The 25,392-nt window shown below is 32.7% G+C and overlaps 1 protein-coding gene across 2 annotated transcripts; it reads right to left on the bottom strand.

Moving 5' to 3' along the window:
* Positions 1 to 7,891: 7,891 nt before the first annotated feature.
* LOC107442097 (GATA-type zinc finger protein 1) lies at positions 7,892 to 24,684 on the bottom strand. 2 transcript variants are annotated; one of them, XM_016055566.4, is made up of 5 exons: positions 24,006 to 24,684; positions 21,828 to 22,103; positions 20,245 to 20,333; positions 10,278 to 10,410; positions 7,892 to 8,213 (listed from the first exon to the last, which is right to left on the bottom strand). In XM_016055566.4, the coding sequence occupies exons 1-5, from the start codon at positions 24,110 to 24,112 to the stop codon at positions 8,090 to 8,092; spliced, it is 729 nt and encodes a 242-aa protein (XP_015911052.2). In that variant the 5' UTR covers positions 24,113 to 24,684; the 3' UTR covers positions 7,892 to 8,089. The 2 variants fall into 2 exon arrangements, with proteins under 2 accessions (XP_015911052.2, XP_015911053.2); XM_016055567.5 differs by having other exon boundaries at positions 10,278 to 10,368; positions 24,006 to 24,279.
* Between the last annotated feature and the right edge of the window lie 708 nt (positions 24,685 to 25,392).

A 25,392-nucleotide genomic window follows, 5' to 3' on the forward strand; every position in this document is an offset into this window, starting at 1 on the left:
AAATCAGAGCCTGCATACAGGAATAGAAAACCGTTTATAGGATTTATTCTTCATTCAAACAACCTTACATAATTTTAAAGTATACACGTATCACCTGCATTCATTTGGGGTGGTTCTTTACGAACCAGAGCCCATTCCACTTATACAAAAATAAAAATAATTAAATAAATAAATAAATAAATAAATAAATAAATAAATAAACTGTTTATTATACTGGACAATTAAAATTAAATTAATTTTAAGAGGCTACAAATATTAAAAAGTAACTAAAAAATATTTAACTAATCCAGTATAAAAGGTCATACATCCAAACTATTCCGTCCAGTGGCTTTAGGAATAGTTTATCATAGTTAGTTCCTACCTTGAAAAAATCAGAGCTTATTCTTAAAACAGAAAAATTAAATAAAAATTAAAAATTAATGTACCAAGTTTTTTAAGATTTTTTTAAAATAGAAATTAAGAAATGAACTAGGAAAATGGCTATTAATTAAATCGTTTTTATATATATCAGTATCTAATAAAAACTCGTTATAGTTAGAATTATTCCTGTAAAATCTATGAATTTGATTGGCAATAATATTAGAAAAAACCTTATTGGCTAAGTTAGAGTTGAAATCTATGCATTTTTTAACTGGAATATACTTATATATATATATATATATATATATATATATATATATATATATATATATATATATATATATAATCTGGCAATCTTGTTGCGAGAATATTTTTGAATCATTCTTGAAAAATTTCCTGTTCATGTAAGTACATCTGATTTCGCTACTCGCTTTATAGATTTTGTTTTATGCTGTTTTTTCTTTTTCTTTTATTTTCTGTTTTTACGTGTTATTTTTACTTATTGTGTTCTATTTTATTTGTTGTAATTTTGGTAAAAAAAATTTTTTGAGTGCTCCTCACACTATTGTATTAATATATTTTGCTTTGGCTATATCATACAATATCAGAATGCACTCTTTTTTGCGGATATAATCGTGTGGGCTGATGAAAAGATTATATCTTTTATTTTCCGGTTTTTTTTAAAAATATCATCCTTTTTTTTAATCAGTTGTTTGTTATTTTTTTTCATTACTATCCCCCCCCCCCTTTTTTCATATGTCTATAATTTTTCTTCATTTTATCTTCATTTTGAACTTATCTAATGAGTTCTGTTTACTTGCAGCTTATGCGCAATAAATGAAACTTATTGTTTTTCTTCACTTTCCTCGTGTTTTCTTGTATTTATTTATTTTGTTGTATGTATGTATGTAAACTGCTGTTTGTAGAAAATGCAACACCATGAAAGAATCATCAGAATCAAATGAAATTTAATGCAGAAACGACTTGTACTGATACAAATAAATGATGAAATTTTCAAAACAAAAGAAACAAATTAAGCGTCCGAAATCAGTATTTGGTGCAGCCACCACGCGCTGCAATAAGTGCTGCTATACGACGTGGCATGGAGTCAAACAGATGTTGAATATCTGCTTGAGGAAGAGAATTCCATATCGCTTGTATGCGCAACCAAAGTTCGTCTTTGGAAACTGCAGGACGCGGATCACGAGTGAGACGCCGACCAACCATATCCCACACGTGCTCAATAGGCGACATATCCGGCGAATAAGCAGGCCAAGGAAGAAGTTGCATGCGTTGTGCTGAACAGAAGTCTCTAACAGTCCGCGCAACATGTGGGCGTGCATTATCCTGCTGAAAGATAGCTCCAGGGATGCCTTGAAGGAAAGGAACGACTTCGGGCTGTAGCACTTCACGGACGTATCTGTTGCTATTGAGATTACCCTCAATTCGTATCAAATTGGATCGTCCATGATACGAAATCGCACCCCAGACCATAACTCCGGGTGTTCGACCACTATGTCGTTCAATAATACACTCAGGAAGGCAGCGTTGACCGGCATAACGTCTAACACGAACACGGCCATCATGGGTCCACAAATTGAAGCGTGATTCATCTGAAAAGACAACTTGGTGCCAATCAGCTCGCCAGTCTCTGTGCTCAAGAGCCCACTGCCGACGCAGCCGTCGATGATCCGCCGTGAGGGGAATCCTGTATAACGGCACCCTTGCACGCAATCCACGGCGCAGCAGACGACGACGAATTGACGAAGCCGACAATTGTACACCTGTAGCAGTAGACCAATGTGCTGCCAGCTGCCTGGAGGAAGCTGTGCGATCATTCACCGCCATGCGGAGCAGGTGTCGATCATCGCGCTCTGACGTCACCTTCTGTCGTCCAGTGCCTGTTTTTCGAGTTGTTCGGTGCTCGTCGGTCCACTGCTTCCAAACTCGCATCACTGTGGAACTGTTCCGCTGCATACGAGCTGCTATTGCGCAATAGGAAAATCCTCCTTCTCGAAGGCCGATTATCCTCCCTCGTTCAAACTCCGTAAGTTGCTTGAATTTCTTATTCTTCCGTCGTGGAGGCATACTCAGGTCTCACTAAACGTTTGCCACTAACAAATAATCATAGACTATTTTCAACGTCCCGCTACAGCACTTTATTTATACGCTTTCAGCATCAATTCAGAGGGCGCTGCGCGCGCCACGCACGCGCGATGGCTCTGAAACTTTATTAATTTGCATAATATCCTATAATTGACATTTGCTGCGAATTTCATTTGATTCTGATGATTCCTTCATGGTGTTGCATTTTCTACAAACAGCAGTTTATGTATGTATGTGTATATATATATATATATATATATATATATATATATATATATATCTATACACGAAAGTCCACTTAAACCAAAAATACACAAACGAAAATCTCATTAGAAGTTTGAGAAAACTTTTGTATAAATGGCTTAATAATTTAACTTAATTGAAAAGCAGAATTATGTAGTTAGGTTAATAAATCAGTTATTATAGTTTTTATTAATTTTTTGATTCATATAATAGGTTGCGAATTTGTTTCAGATAAATATCGAAACTAACTATCTTGAAATGTAACGATTTCGTAAAGAAAAAACTTATAAGGAAACTGACTTGATCGCTATCCCTCGCCAACCATCGAAACTGCTGATGCAAAAGCCTTTCAGATTACTTCATTAATTCATTTTATCAAAGTCAAGTTTCTATTCATTAATGTTTTTTTAGTTTGTTTTAATTGCATTTGTCCTCTTTTTTTCAATCACCAATCCTTGAAACTGCTTGCTCAGTTCTTTTCGCCTACTCCTTTCACCTATTCTGGAAAAAAACAAATGAGCGAGCGGCAAACAAATCAAAAATTGGAGATTCATTCTTCAGAAAACATATTTTACATTTTATTTACTCCACATAAAAGAAAAAATTTTAAACGAAGTATGGCATTTTAATTTATTTTATGACCGACGATGAACAGCCGGTCCAATTCTGAGTTTACGATTAATATTAAACTCCATAGCCTTGTAATTTTGAACCCAACCCAGAAGACAAAGGAACTGCTGGATTAAGCATTAACCTTCGTAGAGGAAATTTGTTCCGCATTTGCGTTACATAAAGAGGAAAACAACGAAAACCTCCCATTATTTAACCAATGATCCGTCTACTACTGGCACTAGAGCTGCACAATGGGCTATTGGCGACGGTCTGGGAAACATCCCTGAGGATGATCCGAAGACAAGCCATCACAATTTTGATCCTCTGCAGAGGGGGTGGCACCCCTGCTTCGGTAGCCCAACGACCTGCACGACAAGTCGAGCACTTTACGGTAGAACAGTTTAACGAGGACCAATACCGCACACCCTCAGTCCCTACGCAGACTGATCCAAGTGGTCACCCACCCGCACACTGACCGTAGCCAGTGGTGCTCGACTTCGGTGACCTGCTGGGAAGTGTGTCTTAACGATCAGCCCACTGCGGGACCATCAGACGTTGTAACTACATACTAATAATTCTCCAGCATATAGTTTTTAAATAAACTACATTACGTGATGCAATAAAAAATGTGAACATAACTGAAAAATTTTGTTGACATAACTGAAAAACTAATGATAACTAATGATAACATAAAAAACTAATGATAACATAAGTTTTATTAAGGATGGGCTACAGCCCTGTTCGGCAGCCCGCACGGTTATTATTTACTAAGCCTCGGAACTGTTTGTTTAGTTCGTTTCAGAATACTTTGTTGGTACATCTCGCATGTCTTAAAATTAAAATCATATACAATCATAACTGCGCTTGATTTCCCTTTTACATCGAAAGATCCGAAAAACCGTCGATATGAAGAATTGGATTATTTTATAATTGGTTTTTCTGTTACATCGAAAAATCCAAAACGTCTGTATAAACTATTGGATTATTTTATTATTAGTTTTTCTTTTACGTCAAAAAAATCCGAAAAACCGTCGATATAGACTATTCGATTATTTTTTAATTAATTTTTTTTACATCGAAAAATCCGAAAAACCGTCGATATAAACTATTCGATTATTTTTTAATTAATTTTTTTTACATCGAAAAATCCGAAAAACCGTCGATATAAACTATTCGATTATTTTTTAATTAATTTTTTTTACATCGAAAAATCCGAAAAACCGTCGATATGAACTATGGATTATTTAAAACAATTCGAAATTTAAACAAAATGAAACGCTTTATCATTTACAGACATAAGAGTACGATGAGGGGGAAATGTACAAAATTCCATTTTGTTTCATCAAATATGATTTGAGTAATGACAGTGAGAAGCAATTTCGACGAAAATTTTCCTTAGGATTTCTTTCAAGGTCAACAATGCGTTAATTTTTAATATCAAAATTTTTATCTATCATTTCTGAATTGTTCTCCATTTTGTGTAATAATTTTTTGTTAAATTATACAAGCCATTAAAAAGTTCTTTTGCAGATTTTGATGTATTATTAACGTAAATCATGTTAATTGGTATAAAATCTTTAAATGTTTAGGTCTCTTTATTAGTCAACAATGTGTTAATTTTTAAATTTAATTTTTAATTTATCATTTCTGAACCAATCTCCATTTTATGTAATAATTATTTGTTAAAGTTTTCAAGTTATTAAAAAGTTCTTTTGCAGCTTTTGATGTATTATTAATGAGTATAGTTAAGATAAAAGGATAAAAAGCGAGCAGCAATAAAGGAAAGAATGGCCCATCGTAAAAGATACTGCAGTAACCGCTAAAAGTGCCAATAAAAAAGTCAAGTCTAGCGGTCGTTTTTTATGTTTCTTTAAGCCCAACAAATTTGCAGAAAAGAAAACTCTTATATCACATCTTATTGAATAAATATATTTCAGACAAAATTATCTAGATATTAGTGTTTAGGTCTTATATTAATTTTCCATCTCAGCAAAAATAAATGAAAACTAACAAAATGTTAAAAGATGTAAATTTCTGTCAATTTTTAAGCTCTTAGCGAAACATTTTGTGGTATATTTTTCGTTAGTCGGGATCAAAAATGGTATTGATCAGACATCACTAAGTTTCTAACTTCCGGATATGGATGTTTATGCTTAGGCGTATCGTCGGAGGGCACATGGGGGGTATGTGCCCTCCGACGATACGAACTATTGGACCTTCGATAAATTTCTAAAGCTTCAGTGTTAAGTTATTTTTTATTAACGAAAAGTTAATAATTTAGATATAAATAATTTAACGAAATAATTCCATTATAATCATTTTCATGCTACTGATGGCTATCATAAAAACCAGATAATTTTTTTAAAAAATATGTTCCAATTTGAACTTTATGTTTTCAATGAAACAAAATTTAATCATTATTGTTCTTTTATATTTGTAGGAAGCAATTATTTTGTTTAATTCATGCGCTATATCATGTTTTTTATAATAACGATTTCCTTTATTAAGAGTAAAAATTTTAACGAAACTTTTCAATACTGTCAAACAGTTATAAATCGTTTTTTTAAATTTATTTACTATTTTTTTATTTATCTAATCGTGCTGACACTTTTAAAGAGGTTGGCTTAATTATCCTTTTTCTACAAGTTTCACCATATAATTCGTTACCGTTTTGTTAAAATTTTTGCTGAAAGTGGAGCAGTTGGTTTCTGGTTATGCTTAATATTCTTAAAATTTTTTTACTAATAAATGAATTTATTTAATAAATTTTTGCTAATATATATAAAATGCTAATAAATAAATGCAAGCTACCCCTTTATTTATTATTAATTCGATTTAAAACTTAAGACGCGCTTCAACAGAATGAGTCTTTAACTATTTTATTTGATTATCAAATAACTTTTGAAAATTTGGCACTGATGGCACCAAATTCATACAAATATTAAAAAGTAATAGAATACACTGGGAAACTATTCTTTTTTGTTGCATGAGATTTATTAACGGATCTTATACAGTTTTGCAATGCTAATTTAAAATCTGCAATCGGTTTCTTTCTACAAGCTATAGTTCTTATGTAATTTAATAATACAGTCCAAACCACTGCACTTGGCTAGGCAGTGGACATGTAAAAACAGCTATTTTTTTTCCGACAAAAATGAGATGAGCTTAGCTGAAGTTCTAAGTGATATTTTTGTGATCACAGTAACATCAGTTTTAGAAAATATATTTACAAAAAAATTTATTTCCTTTAAATACAGTTTTCTTCTTTAATGATCTGACGTAAATAGAAAGAGCTGACTATAACGCGTTTTTATACCCAGAATTTTGCGCATTTTTAGAATATTTATTATTTTCTTCTACTAAATTTTTTACGTAATTTAGTGGCTGGTGCGGCCTTCTCCAGAGCATATTTCCATTTTGTCCTGTTTGATTCCAATATTTAGTTTTAAGTATTTCCAGATTTTTTTCAACGCAGTTAATAGGTAGTAGCTTTTGTCTTTTTCCAATTTGTACACGAAATGGGTTAGGCTAAAAAATGTCTTTTGACACTTATATTTTCTTTCATCCTAATGAGGAACTAAAGCTTAAACATCCATCAAACTATCCATTCAAATAAATTAAGAAACTTAGAGATACTTAATGGTATAAAATTTCATTTGCTTCAAGCCACTTCGAGTGCTCAAAAATAGGTGCTCATTCTGAAGATTCACCAGACGTGAATGAAGAAGGTAAAAATGATTTTAATGAAAAACCGTAAAGTTACCTACGAAAAAAATTGGAAAATAAAGATGAAAAACGAAACCAGAAGAACCGCAGTAGATGAGATTGAAGCATAAAAAGAAAAAGGAGAATAAAAGGGGAAAAAATAAAACTAGAAAAACCGCAGTGGCCGAAAGAGGCAATTCGAAGTAAAATATATATCTACGTGCTATGTAGAGGTGATGAGGAGATCATATCTTTAACAAGGGGATAGTCAAGGCGTGTCTTAAACACAAATTCTTTAAACGATTCCATGGCTAAACGAAATGAGTTTCTCACCACCTCTCCATAGCATATGGATATGCATTTTGCCCCGATTAGCTTGTTTGTTTACCTTTATTTACCATATTTTGTCGCAACTTTACGTTTCTTGTTTCAAATCCTTTTTGTTTTCCTCATTAACGTTAGGCGAGTCTTGAGAATGGGCGCCTAATTTTGAGAGTTCAAAACACGTCGACTTTAATTGCCATCTTCATATTTTCTTAAGCAAATGAAGTTTTATATCGTCAAGTGCCTTTCCGCTTTCTTGGGATTATTCATTTAAAAGTTGAAGATGTTCTTTAGATCGTTCAAAGTTAAAATAAGCAAAAGATAGTATTTTACAACATTTGGGTTGCAATAGTAATTACGCGTGTGTAATGTCTACACCAATTTAATATATAAATATATATATATATATATACATATGTGTGTGTGTGTGTGTGTAACAAAAGCAAACTAAAAAACAAGCAGAAATGTTTAAAAAAAATGTCATATTATCTAATTAAAGAGAGGAGCATTCGAAGTAAAAAAAATATTAGAAAACGTTTACTAACACTGGAAACAAAATTTTAATAACAAAAAACGAGTAAACGGTACAAACAATAGCAGCAACTTCTGCTATAATTTAACAGAAAATATATACTAATTAAAAATAAATAATCGCATCACAGTTTACAATACTTCGAGTAAAACTTTTAGCTAGAAAAAGGAAATGTTCAAAACATTCAAACCACGTAAATGTATTCCATCATCTCTTAGATATGAATTCGGGTGGAACATAGGATGAACCACATGATCGACACCTGGGGTGAAACTCATCTTTCTTCGGTATATGCCAGCATGAAGCACATCTCATTTTATACTTTTTGTATCTAACAAGAAAAAAGTGTTACAAATTAAGTTATGGTGAAACAATATATAGATTTCGCTTTGATTGGATAGATATAAATGATTGAAAATGCAATTTTGAACCAAAAGATTAATAAAGAATTACCGAAATTTCCCTAAATTCGCAATAAATCATACACTTGGTAGATAGGTATAGTGCGGTTTTCAGGAGAACTTCTCCAGACACCCGTCTCGCGTCGTGCGGGTACTATGGTTACGAGGAAAGGTCATTTCGAATAGGGGTGTGGGGTGAATAGTTTTGTCTTAATCTTAAAGTAGGTCGTCCTGAGTAAACCAATTGACACTTTCTTTCCTCCATTTCACCCCCATTAGGAATGTGCTCTCGCTTGTTACCATAGCAGCAGACAGCCCAGCCCCAGACTTTCAATCTGGAGGAGTTCTTCTCAAAGCAGCACTATAGGTACTTAATTTCGCGTCGCACTAGAAATGCAAAATAGGCTATTATCGACGGTCTGGGAAACATCCCTGAAGATGATTCGAGAACAAGCCATCACAATTTTGATCCTCTGCTCCCCTGCTTTGGTAGGCGATGACCTGCGCTCGAAGTCGAACACTTTACGAGGACCGATATCTCACACCCTCAGTCCCTACGCAGGCTGTTCAAAGTGGTCACCCACAAGCTTTCTGACCACAGCCAGTGATGCTTGACTTCGGTGTTCGATTGGGAACAATGTCTTTACGATCAGTTCACTGCGGGACTATAATACAGTTGGAACAGTCACGGTTAAGTAATAAAAAAAATTATCGGTATGCTTTTTATTCTGAACACAGCTGAAAAGGCGTGTTTAAGAAAACAGCTCAAAACGCATGTTTAAGAATATAAACATATTTAAGAAAATGGAAACGGCTCAAAATGCGTGTTGAAAAAAAAATGAAGTTAGTTTGAAATGTGTGTTGGAAAGAATGCTAACATGGAAAGACGCGTGTTAAACAAAATTGACATCCCACACAAAGTGCCATCTAAAAGGTCAACCCAAGTTTAACAGCTTAACTAAAAATTTCGTAATTACTTTTCCTTACATTTTTAAACACTAAGCCTAATCATTACGGGGCAAGTCCCAGTTCTTCGCGTTGGGGTGGCTTGATATATGACAGAAAAAACTTTTCAGGTGATCTCTTTGTAATCAGAACACTAAACAATAATGCGGTTTTTAAAAATCTAAATCAACGTAAATCTAGCAACCACTATTATAAATAGATAGTACTTGCGACAACCTTGTAAAAACAACTGTTGTTTAAAGTCATTTTAAAAAAGACTAATTAAAAAAAGAATATTAAGTGGTTTAGGCTAATAGACAACATCATATGGCGAATTTGGATTCATTAGTTAATCTTTAACTAAGAATTTTTATAAGAAATGTTTGCATAAAGGAATAAAGTGCTATTGCTATATTAGTGGTATATAAGTTTATGCTTTAATGTATTATTCTTTCCATTAAAAGTTTAAGGTTATTTTTCACACCACTACTGGAAATGATTCAAAAACTTACATAAAAAGCCACTTGCTTCATACCCTCTCGTTGTCAAGCTTTTAAAACGCTAGCCAAGTTACCGAAGATTATGAAAGTTTTAGATTTTAATTGTGTACCACTCAATAAAGTATTTTTCAAAAAGCTCTGCCTCTACCTTAAAAATTCGTTTGATTTCTAGCAGACTTGCTGGTATGGCAAGTCGCATAAGCAACTACAATAGTTAAATTTTTTTTAATTTTTTGTTCTTTGTAATTTTTCTTCGTAACTTGCTTGCTTATTAAATATGATAATTTACGTGAAAAATCAAATCTGCAGCACTCGCTGACGATCTGGTGCTGGGTTTCTGCTGCCAGGTTTATAATAAATATCATATTCAATATTAAGTGCCTTAAATATTAAAAAAAAATTGAAACCAAGATTTTATGTTACATTTCGCGCTATTTCTTGTTAGTGAGGGGAAATTTGATCATTCGAATTTTTTTTTTGTGCGTTGTTTACAGTGCGACACATTGTTTTCAACTCAAATTATTAGAAACTTTAAATGTTGATATTCACCTTATACCGCATGCATTGCACAATGGCGTTCCATCTTCAGCATCTCTCCAAAGAGGTGTTTTTTTGACACTGCATGAAGCACAATGTTTCTCTGTAAAATTTCCAGATTGTTTATTCGCGAGCCACAAATGCTCTAAAATAGTTAAAAATTATTATTATAATATCTATAAATATCATTTTAAACTTATATAAAATACAATATAGCTGACCATTTTTTAAAAGATTTTGATGCTAAGCATTAAGCGAAAAACGGTAAATTTGGTATGACCAAAAATTAAACAAGTGTTCAATGAGCCGTGAGAGGATGGGGCATTCGCCTTCCAATGAGGTGAACCGGGTTCAAATCCCAGCTGTAGCTCGTCTGTAGGAAGTCCGCATCCGGCTTACACCGACCACAGCGCGGACATAAGATATCTTCTGTGGTAGACGGATTATGGGTTAGAGTCCCCTTGCCGTCAGGCAAACCGCGAGAGGTTTTCGTGGTTTTTTTCTCTCAATGTAACGAAATTAAGGGTTAGTTCCATCAAAAAACCCTCCACACAGGCAAATTTCTCCTAAAACTTGATCCAAAAGTTCCAAAGTCTTCTGGATTGGGTTCAAAATTACAAGGTACTAGAGTTAAACATTAGTAGTCGTAAACCCAAAAAATTGGGTCGGCTGCTCAACGATGGTAATAAAATTTAAAATAAAATATAATTCCAAGATAAATTGAAGATAAGTTTTTATGTATATCGTAAAAAGTCAAACTTCCGTATACGATACGAATTCTGCATCCGGCGTGCACCGACCATAGTGCTGACGTGAAATATCCTCAGTGTTAGACGGATCATGGGTTAGAGTCCCCTTGACGTCAGGCTAACCGTGGGAGGTTCTCGTGGTCTTCCTCTCCATGTAACGCAAATGCGGGTTGGCTCCATCAAGAAGTCCTCCAAGAAGGCAAATTTCTCCTAATACTCGATCCATGAGTTCCCTTGTCTTCTGGATTGGGTTCAAAATTACAAGGCTACGGAGTTGAACATTAGTAGTCGTAAACCCATAAAATTGGGTCGACTGTTCAACGACGGTTATAAAATAAAACTTCCGTATAAAGCCGTGATGGCTCAAGGGATAGAGCGTTCGCTTTCCAATGAGGTGAACCGGGTTCGAGTTCCAGAGATGGCTGGTTGATACGAATCCCTCAATTTTCCATAGATTTGAATTTTCCTTCATTAAAACAAAGAGATAGCAGCAATATCAGTCATTTGGGTCCAACTGATTAAGTCAGCCGGTTGCGATATCGCAGTGGTTAAGGCAATAGACTATCATTGTGAAGAACTGGGGTTCGATCCACAGTGGCGGCTTGAAGCTAAACGAGATTTAGACAGATGGGTAACAGCTTATCTAGGAAGTAAAGGTAGCCCGTGCGTAATGCTTGCCACAATTATGCCGTTGGTCACAAAATTGTGGATCTCTTACCTCCATGATCTCTCTGGCCCAAACGGGCTGTTATGGGAGTGATTTTTATAATTAAGTTGAGAGAGTGATAGAAAATTCGCATCGCTTAATGTTGATTTCACTTTTTTTTTGCAAACTCAAATCTCGGAAGCGTTTTAAGCTACATAAAAAATTCTTGCACATAAATAATAAACTCAATTATCCTATAATTTCGCTTAACGAAATAATTTTTTTTATTTATTTATAATATTAGCGAAAAAATTTTGAATATCAAATCGCAAATTTTTACGTCATTTTAAATTATGTAATTTTTTTTTAAAAAATCTGTAAAATAGTATCTGAGTAATAAGATTTCAAAAAGGACGTAATTTTAAATTTCCATTTTACAATAATAATTTAACAAATTTAGTAAAGAGTTTTTTTTTTCATTATGATTGCATAGCGTTAAGTTATGTAATTTTTTTTTTACCATTCAATACTAAAATATTTCACTTTTTTTATAATAATTAATTAAAAGCAAGAAATTATTATTACAAATATTTCTGCTGGGAAATTGTCTTTAGATAAAAGAACTTTATCTAAAGTTCAAAAAGTAGTGTGCAAAAGCTAATTCTAAGGTAAATCGGAAGTCGTTACGGTCCTTCAAAGGAAGGCATTGGCCCACATTGGGCCGTCTGGTCAAATATGATGACGATGAAAAAGCTTTGATTTCATACTGCAAAACCCTATGGCAGAATATTTTCGAGCTTTCTGCGACATACCTCTCTAATACTAATATCTTTCTGCAAGATACTTTTAAAAATAACAAATATACATGTTACTAAATTAAAATTACAAAAGCATCAACTTTTCGGATCAAATAAAATAATTTAATTAAAAATGTAATATATTTTTTATTCTAATATTATGGGTGATATTCTCGCATTTTTTGGGGGGAAAACACACTAATTTCCTTTTCCGCATTTTGTAAATCATCATCACATCATTAAAAAAAAAATCGTGAAATCCGTAGCAGTAAATCGATCGCTTCAAAAAAGGGTTACTAAATACGTTTTTTTATTTCGAAATTCAGTTGTCGTAATAAATAATATCCCATTAAAAATATCGTATTTTGAAACTACAGTGCACTCCCTATTATCCGGGTTAATCGTAGGGACAGGTCGCACGGACAATCGAAAAACACGGATAAACCAAAAACTCCTTTTATTAAAGAAAAAGTCAATATCAATACAAAAAATATAAAAATTACTGACATTTGCATGCTGTATAACATCAAACTAGGAATTTTCCTTTGAAAAAAATGTGTAATGCTCCATATATTGTCACATATTTTACGAACCGCATTAATGTCACCGTAATCAAATACTCCCATATAATCTAATAAAGTTTCCACAGAGCAGCAGAATGAGAAATTGTATTTCCTTCATTTACTACATCTTCTGCATCTGTTACTCATCATTATTTGATTTAACAACATAACGATGTCTTCATCTGTCAAATACTGGAAGCCAGGCTCACATGCATCATTTTGAAACCAATCTTCTAAATTTTCTTCATCAAGCATTTCGAAACCTTCGATTTCTTTTGCTTGTTTAAGAATACTATTATCATATTCTTCTTGAGTATCTGAAGAAGATTGTTCAACAAGGGGCATCATCTTTCTCCACGATCGTGATAACGTAGACGATTTTACCTTTGACGATGTTGCTGATATTCCATATACTGCAATCCAATAACGAATATTGCTTCTAAAAATTTGATAGTGTTAAAACTAATTTTTTAAACTTGAAAATGTTTCTGTTTAAATTTTTTGTTGACTCCGGAATAAGCACGGATAATCCGCAAACCGGATAATCCGCACACGGATAATCGAGAGTGTACTGTATGTGGAAATCAATAGTAATAACTGCATTAAAAAAATTAGAACGAAATTTTCTGCAGTAAAGAAAAGCAATTTTTTGACTTCATTAATTTTTATTTTTTATTGTTCTCAAATGAGAATAGAAAAATTATGCGCGAGGAAGGCATCTTTTTAATATAATCCTGAAGAAAAGAAAAAATCGTCCGAAAAAAAAAACAACTTTTCAGTTTTCAAATTAAAAATCAGTCTGCAAGAACTCGGTAACGTTCTGCGACAATGTCGCCACGATTCTGCCACGGGACTGCAAAAGAAGTAGAAAATTGAGATGTCTAAACTTTCGATCTTTCTCTTTGAAAAAGCGTATTTTATTTTAATGTTGCTTGTGGGATTGTTGTCGGGAAAAGTTTGTTGAATTGGATATTTTTATTTAATTTTATAACTAGCGGGCTCCGTCAACCACTGAAGATATTTTAAGTCAGCATTGTGGTCAGTGCAAGCCGGGAGCAGAATTGGTATTAATCAGCCACGGCGGGATTTGAACCTGGGTCACATTCTTGGGAGGCAAAAGATTTGTCTCCTGAGCCCACGGCTCTGACAAAACTATTATAAAATATTTTCTAAATTAAAAACAAATTCTGGAGAAAAAATAATGACTTGGGGTTAGATATATCAAGGCATGACTTTCTTTTACTTTGAACTAAAAATTAACATATCGTGAATTTCATACAGGAATTTAACATAAGCAACGACATTTTTTAAATGCAAACATTTTACATTTTTAAGAAACAATGGAAAGAACTTATATATATAAACCTTCTTTAGAGCTAAAATTCGAAGAAACTTAAGATACTTTGACGTTTAGCATGTATTATAAAAATTATGTTAATGACTTGAAACAACTTTTAATAGGCAGTTAAGTATGCTCTCTTAAAAATTATGCAAGATTAAAGACATTGAAAAAGTATTTAAAAAATATTTTAAAACTTTTTAACAAAAAAAATTTGGAGTTTTTTATGAAAAAAATATTTTAACCGAAAATATATTAAATACTTACCATTATTCAGGTGCTAGAATGAATTTACGAAACATGCAATTCTCAAACTAATTACCAGGGCCGTCTTTAAACTATTTGAGGCCCTGGGCACATTAGGATCATGGGGCCCCTATGACCTTGAGAAAACACTATTTAGTTACAATAGATAAAGAAAGACAAACAAGGTTCTAAATTTATTTTTATTTAGTTACTAGCTATAAAAAAATAGGAAATATAAAAAATAATCTACAAAAGTAACTCGCTTAACTTAAAATCCTTAGATTAATTCTATGTTGATTGCAAAGGTACCCTTCTAGATTTAAGATGAGCAAAATCGTTAATCACTTCTTCAAAATCTATGGTATTGAGAATATCACATTCTATGGACATCAGCGACAAACTATTTAATCTCTCTTGAAGCATTGTACTTCTTAATTCATTTTTTATTCGTTTCAATTTGGAGAAGGAGCGTTCTCCGCTGCAGTTAGTTACCATCATGCTTAAAAATATTCTCAATGCAATTTCTACGTTAGGAAATGTGTCTTCAATTTTGTTTTGCTTTAATAGATTATATACTTCCTGTACACTGTTAGATGCTTCATTTTCACTCTGAACATTTATTAAGTATTCTTTTAAATGTTGACATTCTATTTCTAACTCTTTTTCATTTACATCTTCGTGATAGATTTGAGAAAATTCTTTGCATCCTTGTCGTATCTCTTCGGAATTCAGAGTTTTTAAGTGAAAAAATAAACTAAAACGTTGACTGACGATCTCATATGAACTTTGTCGCTGTTTTAGATGAACACTCAAGGTATCGATTATTGGGAGAAAGGTTTCTACGTTGAATCGCTCTTTTCCATTCAATTGGACTGATGGCGCAGAGCCATCAAAAAAACTCTGCCGTGAGCTTCTACGTCTTCTTCTTTGAGATAGATCCTTGTAGTCAGATTCTGGGTTATTTTCTTTGGCAGATGATTCGAAGTTATCAAATTTATCCCTGAGGTTAGTAATAAAATCATAAAGTGAAGTCAACAAATTGGTTGCAACGTCCAGTGTTATTGTTTCTTTCTGAAGATAATTACTTGTTTTGTCTATTCTTTCCAATATAGTGCTCCAGATTTCCGTCAGTATAATAAATTCTAGATTTCCCATTTTTCTAGACAGACTAAGGGCTTTGTCTCTTGTTTCTCGTGCCTGTTCAGTATCGTTTGCGATGGTGATTAAAGCTTCTAATATTCTTTTATAACCCCCATGCAAAGCACTTACTGCATCAGCTCGGGCTGACCATCTGGTTTGTGAAAGACTCTTAACAACTTTTTTTGAACCTAAATGTTCTGTTAACATATTCCATCTGTGGGTAGAGCCCGAAAAAAAGTTGTACACTTTCTGAACTATTTCAAAAAACTGTGATGCCTCCGGTACACACCCAGCAGCATGGACACCTACCAAGTTTAGTGAATGTCCTGCACATGGTATAAAGGTGGCAAATTCACATTTTTCCTTGATTCTTGTTTGTAGACCACTATACTTTCCCGACATATTTGAAGCATTGTCGTAGCTTTGTCCTCTGCAATCTTTTATGGGAATATCATGTATCTCTAAAAAATTTAAGATGGTCTCCGCTAAATACTTAGATTTATGTTCTTTAATAGGTATAAATTTCAAAAACCTTTCAACAGGAACACAGTCTTTTACGTATCGAATGATGAAAGTTAGCTGGTCAATATGAGACAGATCGGGCGTACTGTCAACGCTTATGGAAAAATATTTTGCTGATTTAACTTCATTTATAATTTTTTTTAGAACCTGTTTTCCCATTACTTCAATAAACTCATTACAGATATTTGCTGATAAATAAGAAATGTTACCCTTTCCAGGATTCCCAAATTTTTTTAAGTGATCTGCAAGAAATGGATCAAATTCACTCAATAATTCCACACAACCCAAATAATTTCCATTGTTTGGAGATCCTAGGATTTCATTGTCGCCGCGAAATGGAAGCCCTCTCGATGCCAAAAATTTTACAACAGCTACAATCCGTTTAAGTACGTTTCTCCAGTAATCCACTTCCTTTTGATGTTGAGATAATAAGTCTATATCTACTCTACCAACCGCTTTACTTCGTGCCAGATAAGTCATCATAGATTGCTTATGCGCTGGGCTATTTTCATGTGTTAAAATTATGTGATTAATATGCTTCCAATCATTACATCCATTCCGAGAGCAAAGATTAACATCAGTTGGGTTAAATAAGCAGCATGAAAAACAAAATACAGAGCATTTGGAAGGCGAATACAGCAACCATTTTCTTTCGACGCTTTCATTGTTCTTTAATTTGCGAATAAATAATGCTTTGTTGAAATATCTCGTTACTAATTTATTACCATCTTTGTATGTTCTGGATGCCTCGGAAAAGTCAGAATCTTTATTTTGAAAATATACTGGTCCCTTACGAATTAAAATTTCGCGATTTATTTCAACAAACTTTTCGTGAAAATAATCGGCGGGATCGTGCGATATTAATTCTTCTGTGTTGGAAAACTGCTGTTCAATTGACACAGTTGGAGTTGTCGGTTTTAGTGAAGTCACTGAAGTCGTTGCACTTTCGTCGTAGGAATAGTCGCTTTCTGATTCAATCTCTTTTTCAAAATTGGAACATGAAGGTTTAGAAATTCCCGCAATTTGTAATTGAGCTGAGTCATCATGTGGAACATTTATGAGTTGATTGCTACTTACAGAAGTTTCTCCAGTAGTAGTAGTAAAATATGATGTTAATTTTGGTAACTTTTCAATTACTTCTTTCTGATGTAGAGCTTTTTTCCTTTTTTCAGATCCACTAGGATATGACCGTTTCGACATTTTATATTATAATTCACTATTTAATTAATTTTATAACGAAAATATTCGCTAACACAAAACAGACAAAACGACGATTTAATCAAACAATACTATTTTTTTTATCAGAGCTCGAGCACAGTCAGTAACAAACTAACAACTACAAACAAAACAAACGCCACAACATCGCAGACAAATACTTGAAGGGAATTCCCGTTCGTCAAGTCAAACGACGATCGGGAATCGGGAATTCCCCTTTTTTGTCTTTGGTATTACGAATGACGTTCGAATAGGTTTCTTTAAGACATAAACCACACCGCATCAAATAATTCTTTTTTTAATTTAATAATTTTTTTTAAAATTGTATTCTTATACTTACATATAGGTATTTAAATTAACCTAAACATACTAATATCGGAAAAACTCATTTTTGAGAGAGAGTGGAGTATTATACCCTGTTTATTTATTAGTTTGATCTTTCTTTTTGACAGATGTCAAATCTGAAATCGATATAACTTTGCAACGACGAACAATATCTTCTTATTTTAATAATATTAAAAATTGATAATAATCATAAGAATAGACACACAACATAAAAGTACCTGTTAAGGACTCAAGCATTTTCCGAAAGTCTTAAGTGGTTTTTATTGCTTCGAGGTAAAATTTAAATAGAAAAACTGAAAACAATGGTTTCTTACCTACCCAATGTTTTTATGTCTAGTGCAATAAAATTGATTGACGAATGAATTTATTTATTTTGAATAGTTTAAAACATACATACAGCCACATATTTAGCCAACACATTTTTTACACCAATAGATATTTTCTGTTTCCCATCACTGACCCATCTGTCAAAAAGTTCAAGCTATGTTGTACAAGGTATAGCTATCCGCATGCGGCAAACTAAAGCTAATATAATAAGCGTAGGTATTGTAGTAAGTCATTATCATCAGATTTTTCAAAATTAATGTTTTTCGGTAATAATGTATCGGTTATCATTTGGTAATCTGGCAGGAACTAGGGGGCCCCATTCGATCGCGGGGCCCTGGGCACGTGCCCATAGTGCCCAGTGGGGAAGAGGGGCCTGCTAATTACCAAGTTGTAACTAAGTGCGTTAATTAGAAATCGAGTAATCTAATGCGTAAGGCGAAAAAGTTTGAATTGAGAAAATCAGATTTAAAAGCAAAAATTTGGATAAATAACTTTAAACAAAATATTTCAGTTTGATTCCAGTTTAGAAAATGGGTTTCTAATTTTTCTGTTTTCAGTAAGTATATTTCACTTTTTTTTATAATAATTTAGGTTTATAATAATTTATTATAATTTAGGTTTGAGTACATTTGCTATTGGCTCTGGAAGTTTTTAGAGAATTAACTTATACTTGGTGTGTTGAATTACTCAGAATAAAACATATTCTTTATTTTTCGAAAGATCAAAACTTTTGTTCGAAAATACATTCTGGTTCCCTTCAAATACTATCTGTTTAAATTTAATTTTAAAAAAATTACTTTCTGGTCGCCCAAATATATATAATAATTCGTTATGCTATATTTTTATCAATAAAAGTACAGTGCTCAAAATGATAAACTGATCAGTCTGAATAACTTTTGATTTAATGATCGGATTTTTACGTTCTAGGATTCAATCCAAATGAGGTGACCTCAAATACGCTAATTAAAAAAGGAAAACGATATTTTAATTCACGAAATATGTCACAAAGACGAATTTTTTTTGAATAAACATACCCTTTTTGCGACGGATTCGGATTTGTGATTCCCAAAATATAGGGAGTAGCTGCAATATGGAAAATAGGGTCTCCATAGTATGGTCAGGACAGCTGTCCGAAGTTTGAACCCCTTAATGTTAATTTTATTTTATGCGTATTTCGCCATATCTGGAGAACTTTTTTAAGCGAATTGAAAACTTTTTGCACATAACTATAAAATTCGTCTATCGGAAGACGATTCCATGAAAAATAGAACTTTTTAGTAAAAATTTATTTATTTTTATTATTTTGTTTCATAATAGTCGAAACAATTTTCAATTGTATGGTATAAATTTTTTTCACACTTTGAAGTATGCAATTTTTTATGGCAAAATACGAAATTTAAAACGAAACTGGTCAAATAGTTCATGAGAAATTGAATTTTAAAAATTTAGCTTTTTTAAAATTCATTTCATTTAGAAACTATCCGACCTATTTTGTTCACGTTTTGTACTTAGCAATTTAAAATTACATTCTTTAAAATTATGTAAAAAATTATATACCTTACAATTTAAAAAATTTCCACTCTTATTATATAAAATAATAAAAAATCATAAATATTTACTATAAGTTATATTTTCCATGGAATCATCTTTGAATAAATGAATTTTATAATTGTGTTCAAAAAGTTTTCAATTCGCTTCAAAAGTTCTCGAGATATTGCAAAACACGCAAAAAAATAAAATTAACATGAAGGAGTACAAAGTTTGGACTGCTCTCCTGAACAAACTAAGAGGACCATATTTTCCAAATAGAGGTTTTCCCCTATATTTTGGGGATGAGAAATCCGAATCTGTCTGAAAAAAAAGCATGTTTATTCAGAGAAAGTACGTTTTCGTGTCTGATTTCATAACTTAAAATATCGTCGGTACTAATTAATTAGCATATTTGAGGTCACTGCCTTGAAGCATTAAGATTGAGTTTTAGAACGTGAAGATCCGATTATTAGATTAAGAGTTATTCAGGGTGGTCCGTTTTTTATTTTGCGCACTGTACAACAAAAATCAGATAACCATCCTACATGTAAAATTTTTACCTTCATTGCTAGAAGTGTAGTTGTTACTTATATCTTCCTCTTCAGAGCTATCCGGGTATGGCTTAAAAACTCTTTTTGGTCTTGGTAGACTGGTGAATCGTGAAAATAAAAAAGAATCAATATGAGGCTGAAAAACTACAGAATTTTTAATGACTACTCCTAATAAATACTTTAAAAATCTTTAGACAACATACTATTCACGGTCGGGATTAATGTTAGTGGAAAAATCATGTTATCAAGTTGTAAAGAATCATGATCAAGCCCAATTGGAGGAAAACAAAAATAATCAATGTGCATTTTTGGGGGGAATTAAAAACATATTTCCCTTTTGCAATTCTTTCATACATTCCTCTCCAGTAAATTTTTTAATTTTATGAAAGAGCTTTGATTTAAAAAGGATATTTAATTTTCATAAAACCTGGGAAATTAATTTATTTTACGTAAGATGGAATCGTAAATAGTAACATTTTATGGAGTAAACTGATAATCAGGTTTATGGTAAAGAAAGCTAAATATTTCCAACATTTTCAAACCAAAGTCTCAGTGTACACTGTAAAAATACTCGGTAAATATTTAACCAATATTTGGTGCAAATTTTCTCATTGCACTAAAGTTTGGTTAAATGAAAGGGTATTTTATTTCGGTTACACCGAAAACTGGTAAGTATGATCGAGAAATATTTCCATGGTGCCACTGATGGCACCAAAACTTAATAAAAGACACAAAGCTTGTAAAATAGCTAACTGAATGATACGCTATGTTTTTTACAGCTCGGTCTCGATGTATCGGAACAGCTAAGGCATGTTGCTGTTAATTAAATACTGATTTATGGTGCCATTTTGCCCGACATTTGGTACAAATTATACCTAATAACAGTGTAACTTTCCTCATTTTAGGTGATTTTAAAACACCCATCTTTGGTGCAACCTCCTCCTGATATTTGGAGCTAGTAGAAACAAAATTGAGCTCCATTTTATGTACCAAGCCATTAAATGCCAAATATTGGTGCAACTAAGTTCGGAATTTTTAACAGAATTTACGTCGCACTAGAGCTGCACAATGGGCTATTAGCGACGGTCTGGGAAGCATCCCGGAGGATAATCCGAAGACATGCCATCACAATTTTAATCCGCTGCAGAGGAGATTGCACCTCCGCTTCGGTCGCCCGACGAACTGCACGTGAAGTCGAGCACTTTACGGTTGAACAGTTTAACGAGGACCAATATCGCACACCCTCGGTCCCTACTCAGACTGATCCAAGTGGTCACCCACCCGCACACTGACCGCAGCCAGTGATGCTTGACTTCGGTGATCTGCTGGGAACCGTGTCTTAACGATCAGTCCACTGCGGAACGTTCATATTTTGTAAAGCATAGTCATTTTTATAAATATTGTCGAAGCTGTTAGACGTTTATTAAGAGAGAGGACTTAATAAGGCTCATGTATATTCTATACAACGCATGCATACCATTTTTAGTTAAAATTTCAAAAAAAAAAGTTTTATAATACGCATGAAAAGCTATCACTAAATAATGCATTTCATTTTTCAAAAAGTGTGCAGAGGGTCAACTGAAATATGTTACCTGAAAGTTGGTTTAATAATTAACTTCCATTCTCCATCCACCAACTTGTTATCCATCCTGATGGTCACACCTCGAAACGTTGGATCACTTAAATCTGAGGATCGCTGAGGTATGAAATTCTTCCTTTTTCTACATCCAACAATATTCGAGTTTGAACTTTCTGAAATGAACAATTCTCCTGATCTCTCCAAATCCAAAGAACTAGAGCCTGGAGAAGAACAAAATGTCTCCGAGAAATAGCCACTCTCTTTGGTATCAAAAGTTGAAGAGCTAGATCTAAAAAGGAACATTTTAAATAAATACGGTTTTGGTACTTCCCCTGTGGTGTTAACTATGTTTCATATCCAACCGATTTCTTACGAAAGATTTAGTATAGTACACAAAATTTCTCGTAGTTTCTAATAACACTTGGACAAGTAAAGCTTACGAGTCATTTGTCAGAACTTATTATGATAAACACAAAAGTTATCATAATATTGTAAATGAACAGCTTTATTGTGTTTAGTTAATAGTAACTACAGTTGCAACTGTATGCATTATACTGCATTTTGTTAATTTTTTAATCTTCATTTGTAAAAAATCCTTACGTGTTACATAAAATTTAGTTTGCATTTTGGAATGACATCATCATTGCTGATATAAATCAATTAAAATTTTACAAACAAGAAGAAAAAAAATTTTTTTTGCAGATAATTCGCGGAAAAATGAAAAATTCGCTCGTTAGAGCTTAAAATGCTCTGTCTGCCTCATGTGAAGCACAATTCACCTACATTTAGATTCCGTATTGACTGCTCCTCGAGAAAGACAAACGCTTGTTGGTGCCATTCTACACCTATTCTATGAAGAACTTCTGCTTTCAACAAGTTACCAATTGAAAATCTGTCTGAAGCTAATTCCATCAAGTTATGTTTTGTAGAACGAAAATGGAGAAATTAAAAAGATCATCTGAATTTATTAAAAAAGAAAAAAAAAAGCTAGCTTTAAACAAAGTAGACAAATATGTATAATGTATATTTGTGACGGATCGGCAAGTTAAAACCTTATAAACCTTATAAACCGGATAAAACCTTACGGCGGGCCACAGTTGGCCCGCGGGCCGTAGTTTGCCCATCCCTGCTCTACACCCTGCAGTATTAAATACATTTATAAGTTCTATTAGTAATATAAAAACATAACAAAACTAAGTAATATTCGTGTTGTATTTTAATAAACTTTTGAGTTTTGACAGTTATTGGTAATTTTTATTATTTTACACGACGAATATACACGTCATTTGCCCCGTTATAAAGATCTTGTTCGACGTGTATACACATCACACGCACCGCCATAGAGATTTGGTTCAACCTATATACACGTAGTGCGCACAACGATAGATATTTGGTTTAACGAGTATACTCGTTATACGCACCTTAATTGAAATTTAGTTCGACGTGTATACACGTCAAACGTGCTTAAGAGGGCTACGTTTAAATAAAAACATAGTATTAAAAACAATTTCTAAATATTAAAACCGAAAGCTTTCAACTTGTTTGACAAAATTGAATCAAGTTAGTAAACAGAAAAAGATAAAAAAAAAGAGACATTAGGCCACTATAGGTTAATCAATACACTATAGGTAAGTACAATTCAGCATTATTCATAAATACTGCACTGGCATGTTAAGTATTGATCCGCAGTTTGAAAATATTTAGGCATATATATGTATAAATATATAGATTTTTTTACATGTATAAATGTATAGACATATATATGCATAAATACACATATTTTTTTAAAAATTTAAATCACTCTTAACTTACGCATTCAGCATTACATTTAAAAAAATTATTTACTGCTTCGAAAAACTTGTAGCCATTAAAATTTCTTCAAAAGGCAAAACATTTTAAAAATCAAATCTTAAATATACAAATTGTTATGCTTTTCAAAATAATATTTTCATAAAATTGTAAATAAATTCAGCATTAGATTATTATATCAGATTAGCATAAAAGCACGAGTGTTAAGTCATTATCAATTAAGTACATAATGTAAATTTTTAGTAAGGATGTAAATTAATTTAATTAAATCAATATTTAAAAATATCGTTCAAACGATGGCATTTATTAAATCGCTTAATACAGAAACCACAATTTGAAATATCTTAAAAAGCTCTTAAATAATGTAATCAAAATCACTTACTGATTAATGAAGCTATAAGTTCCATAGCTAGAATTCAGAGCCATGTTTAACAATCGAGACGATGACAGTTGTTTATTTTTGTTTGAAAAGAAAACAGAAAAATTCATGGCAATCTAGCTTAAAGTCTATCACAAATCGTATGAAATCTACAGAAGTAATGCGCATAGTCGTTTCATATCAGTTTCGAACGATATAAAAATGAAATACCCTACCAATAGTTTTGGTTCGTGGTAATTCTGACAAAAATATTATTTAATTGACAATTTGCACACTCAATCTTTTTTGGCGACTCATTTTGTGAATAACAATAGTTGAACGCCAAGATCGACAAGCGCTAGGAAGTTTCACGCCAAGAAACAAAGCATGTCGCAACAGGTTCGCCTAGTATTAGCATCAGAATTTAACGAAATTTATTTTATATGCTGTTAAGCTTCTCAATAAACATATACATAACTCGTATTTATAATAGGATTAGTTTAGTTTATACAAATCAAAATTGTTTCTAGAGGTGTGTCTTCCGGTAAAACTCAGAGAGGCAAAATAAAACGAACACTGCCACTGAGTCTTTAATAACTAATCCTTCCAAATTTCGAAAACTTATAAACTGTTAATTTACTTCATCTTTTATGATTGCACATTAATTTACTATCTTTTATAATTACACAGTTGTACAATATTTAATAATTACATTGTAATGAGCATCTGATAAAGAAAATAAACTATGTTGTGCAAATGAAGAAAAAAAAAGAAAAGAAACAATTTAAGTGCCCAACCCTTTTGATTTTCTTCCTCACAAGTCTATTTCAGATATTTGAAATTAGAAGCGCTGCAATTGTTTGTATGTGATTTAAGCGAAGTGCTTAATGTTTTGAATCCGATATGTTATTTTAAATCGTGAGTTAGTTGAAAGTTTCGTCATAATAAAAATAATATTTATTTTGAATAAAAGTTTGCTATTAATTTTATTTTCATTTTAAGGAATAAATGTGATTTTATGCTTAATGCATGCCATGCGTAGAAAAATTACCTACGATTTTTCTATTAAATTTCATTTCATATGTTTTTTCAAACAGTTATAATTACAATAATTACAATACAATACAATATAATAATTATTACACTAGTTTATTTTTTTTTTGTTGCACATACATATGAAGGGGGTCCCGCAGTGGACTGATCGTTAAGACACGGTTCCCTGCAGATCACCGAAGTCAAGTATCACTGGCTACGGTCAGTGTGCGAATGGGTGACCACTTGGATCAGTCTGCATCGGGACCAAGGGTGTGCGGTATTGGTCCTCGTTAAACTGTGCTACCGTAAAGTGCTCGACTTCGCGTGCAGGTCGTTGGGCTACCGAAGCGGGGGTGCCATCCCCTCTGCTGAGAAT

The sequence above is a fragment of the Parasteatoda tepidariorum genome, chromosome 12 (genome assembly GCF_982258835.1).
Source record: "Parasteatoda tepidariorum strain Cologne lab strain chromosome 12, Ptep-v5.0, whole genome shotgun sequence".
NCBI classification, from domain to species: Eukaryota; Metazoa; Arthropoda; class Arachnida; order Araneae; family Theridiidae; genus Parasteatoda; species Parasteatoda tepidariorum.

Coding starts and splice junctions, on each gene's coding strand:
- LOC107442097 (XM_016055566.4), bottom strand. CDS start 24,112: ATGAATTTTTCTGTTTTCTTTTCAAACAAAAATAAACAACTGTCATCG. Junction 22,104..24,005: donor ACTTATAGCTTCATTAATCA/GTAAGTGATTTT, acceptor GTTCCTTTTTAG/ATCTAGCTCTTCAACTTTTG. Junction 8,214..10,277: donor TGCAATGCATGCGGTATAAG/GTGAATATCAAC, acceptor TTTTCTTGTTAG/ATACAAAAAGTATAAAATGA.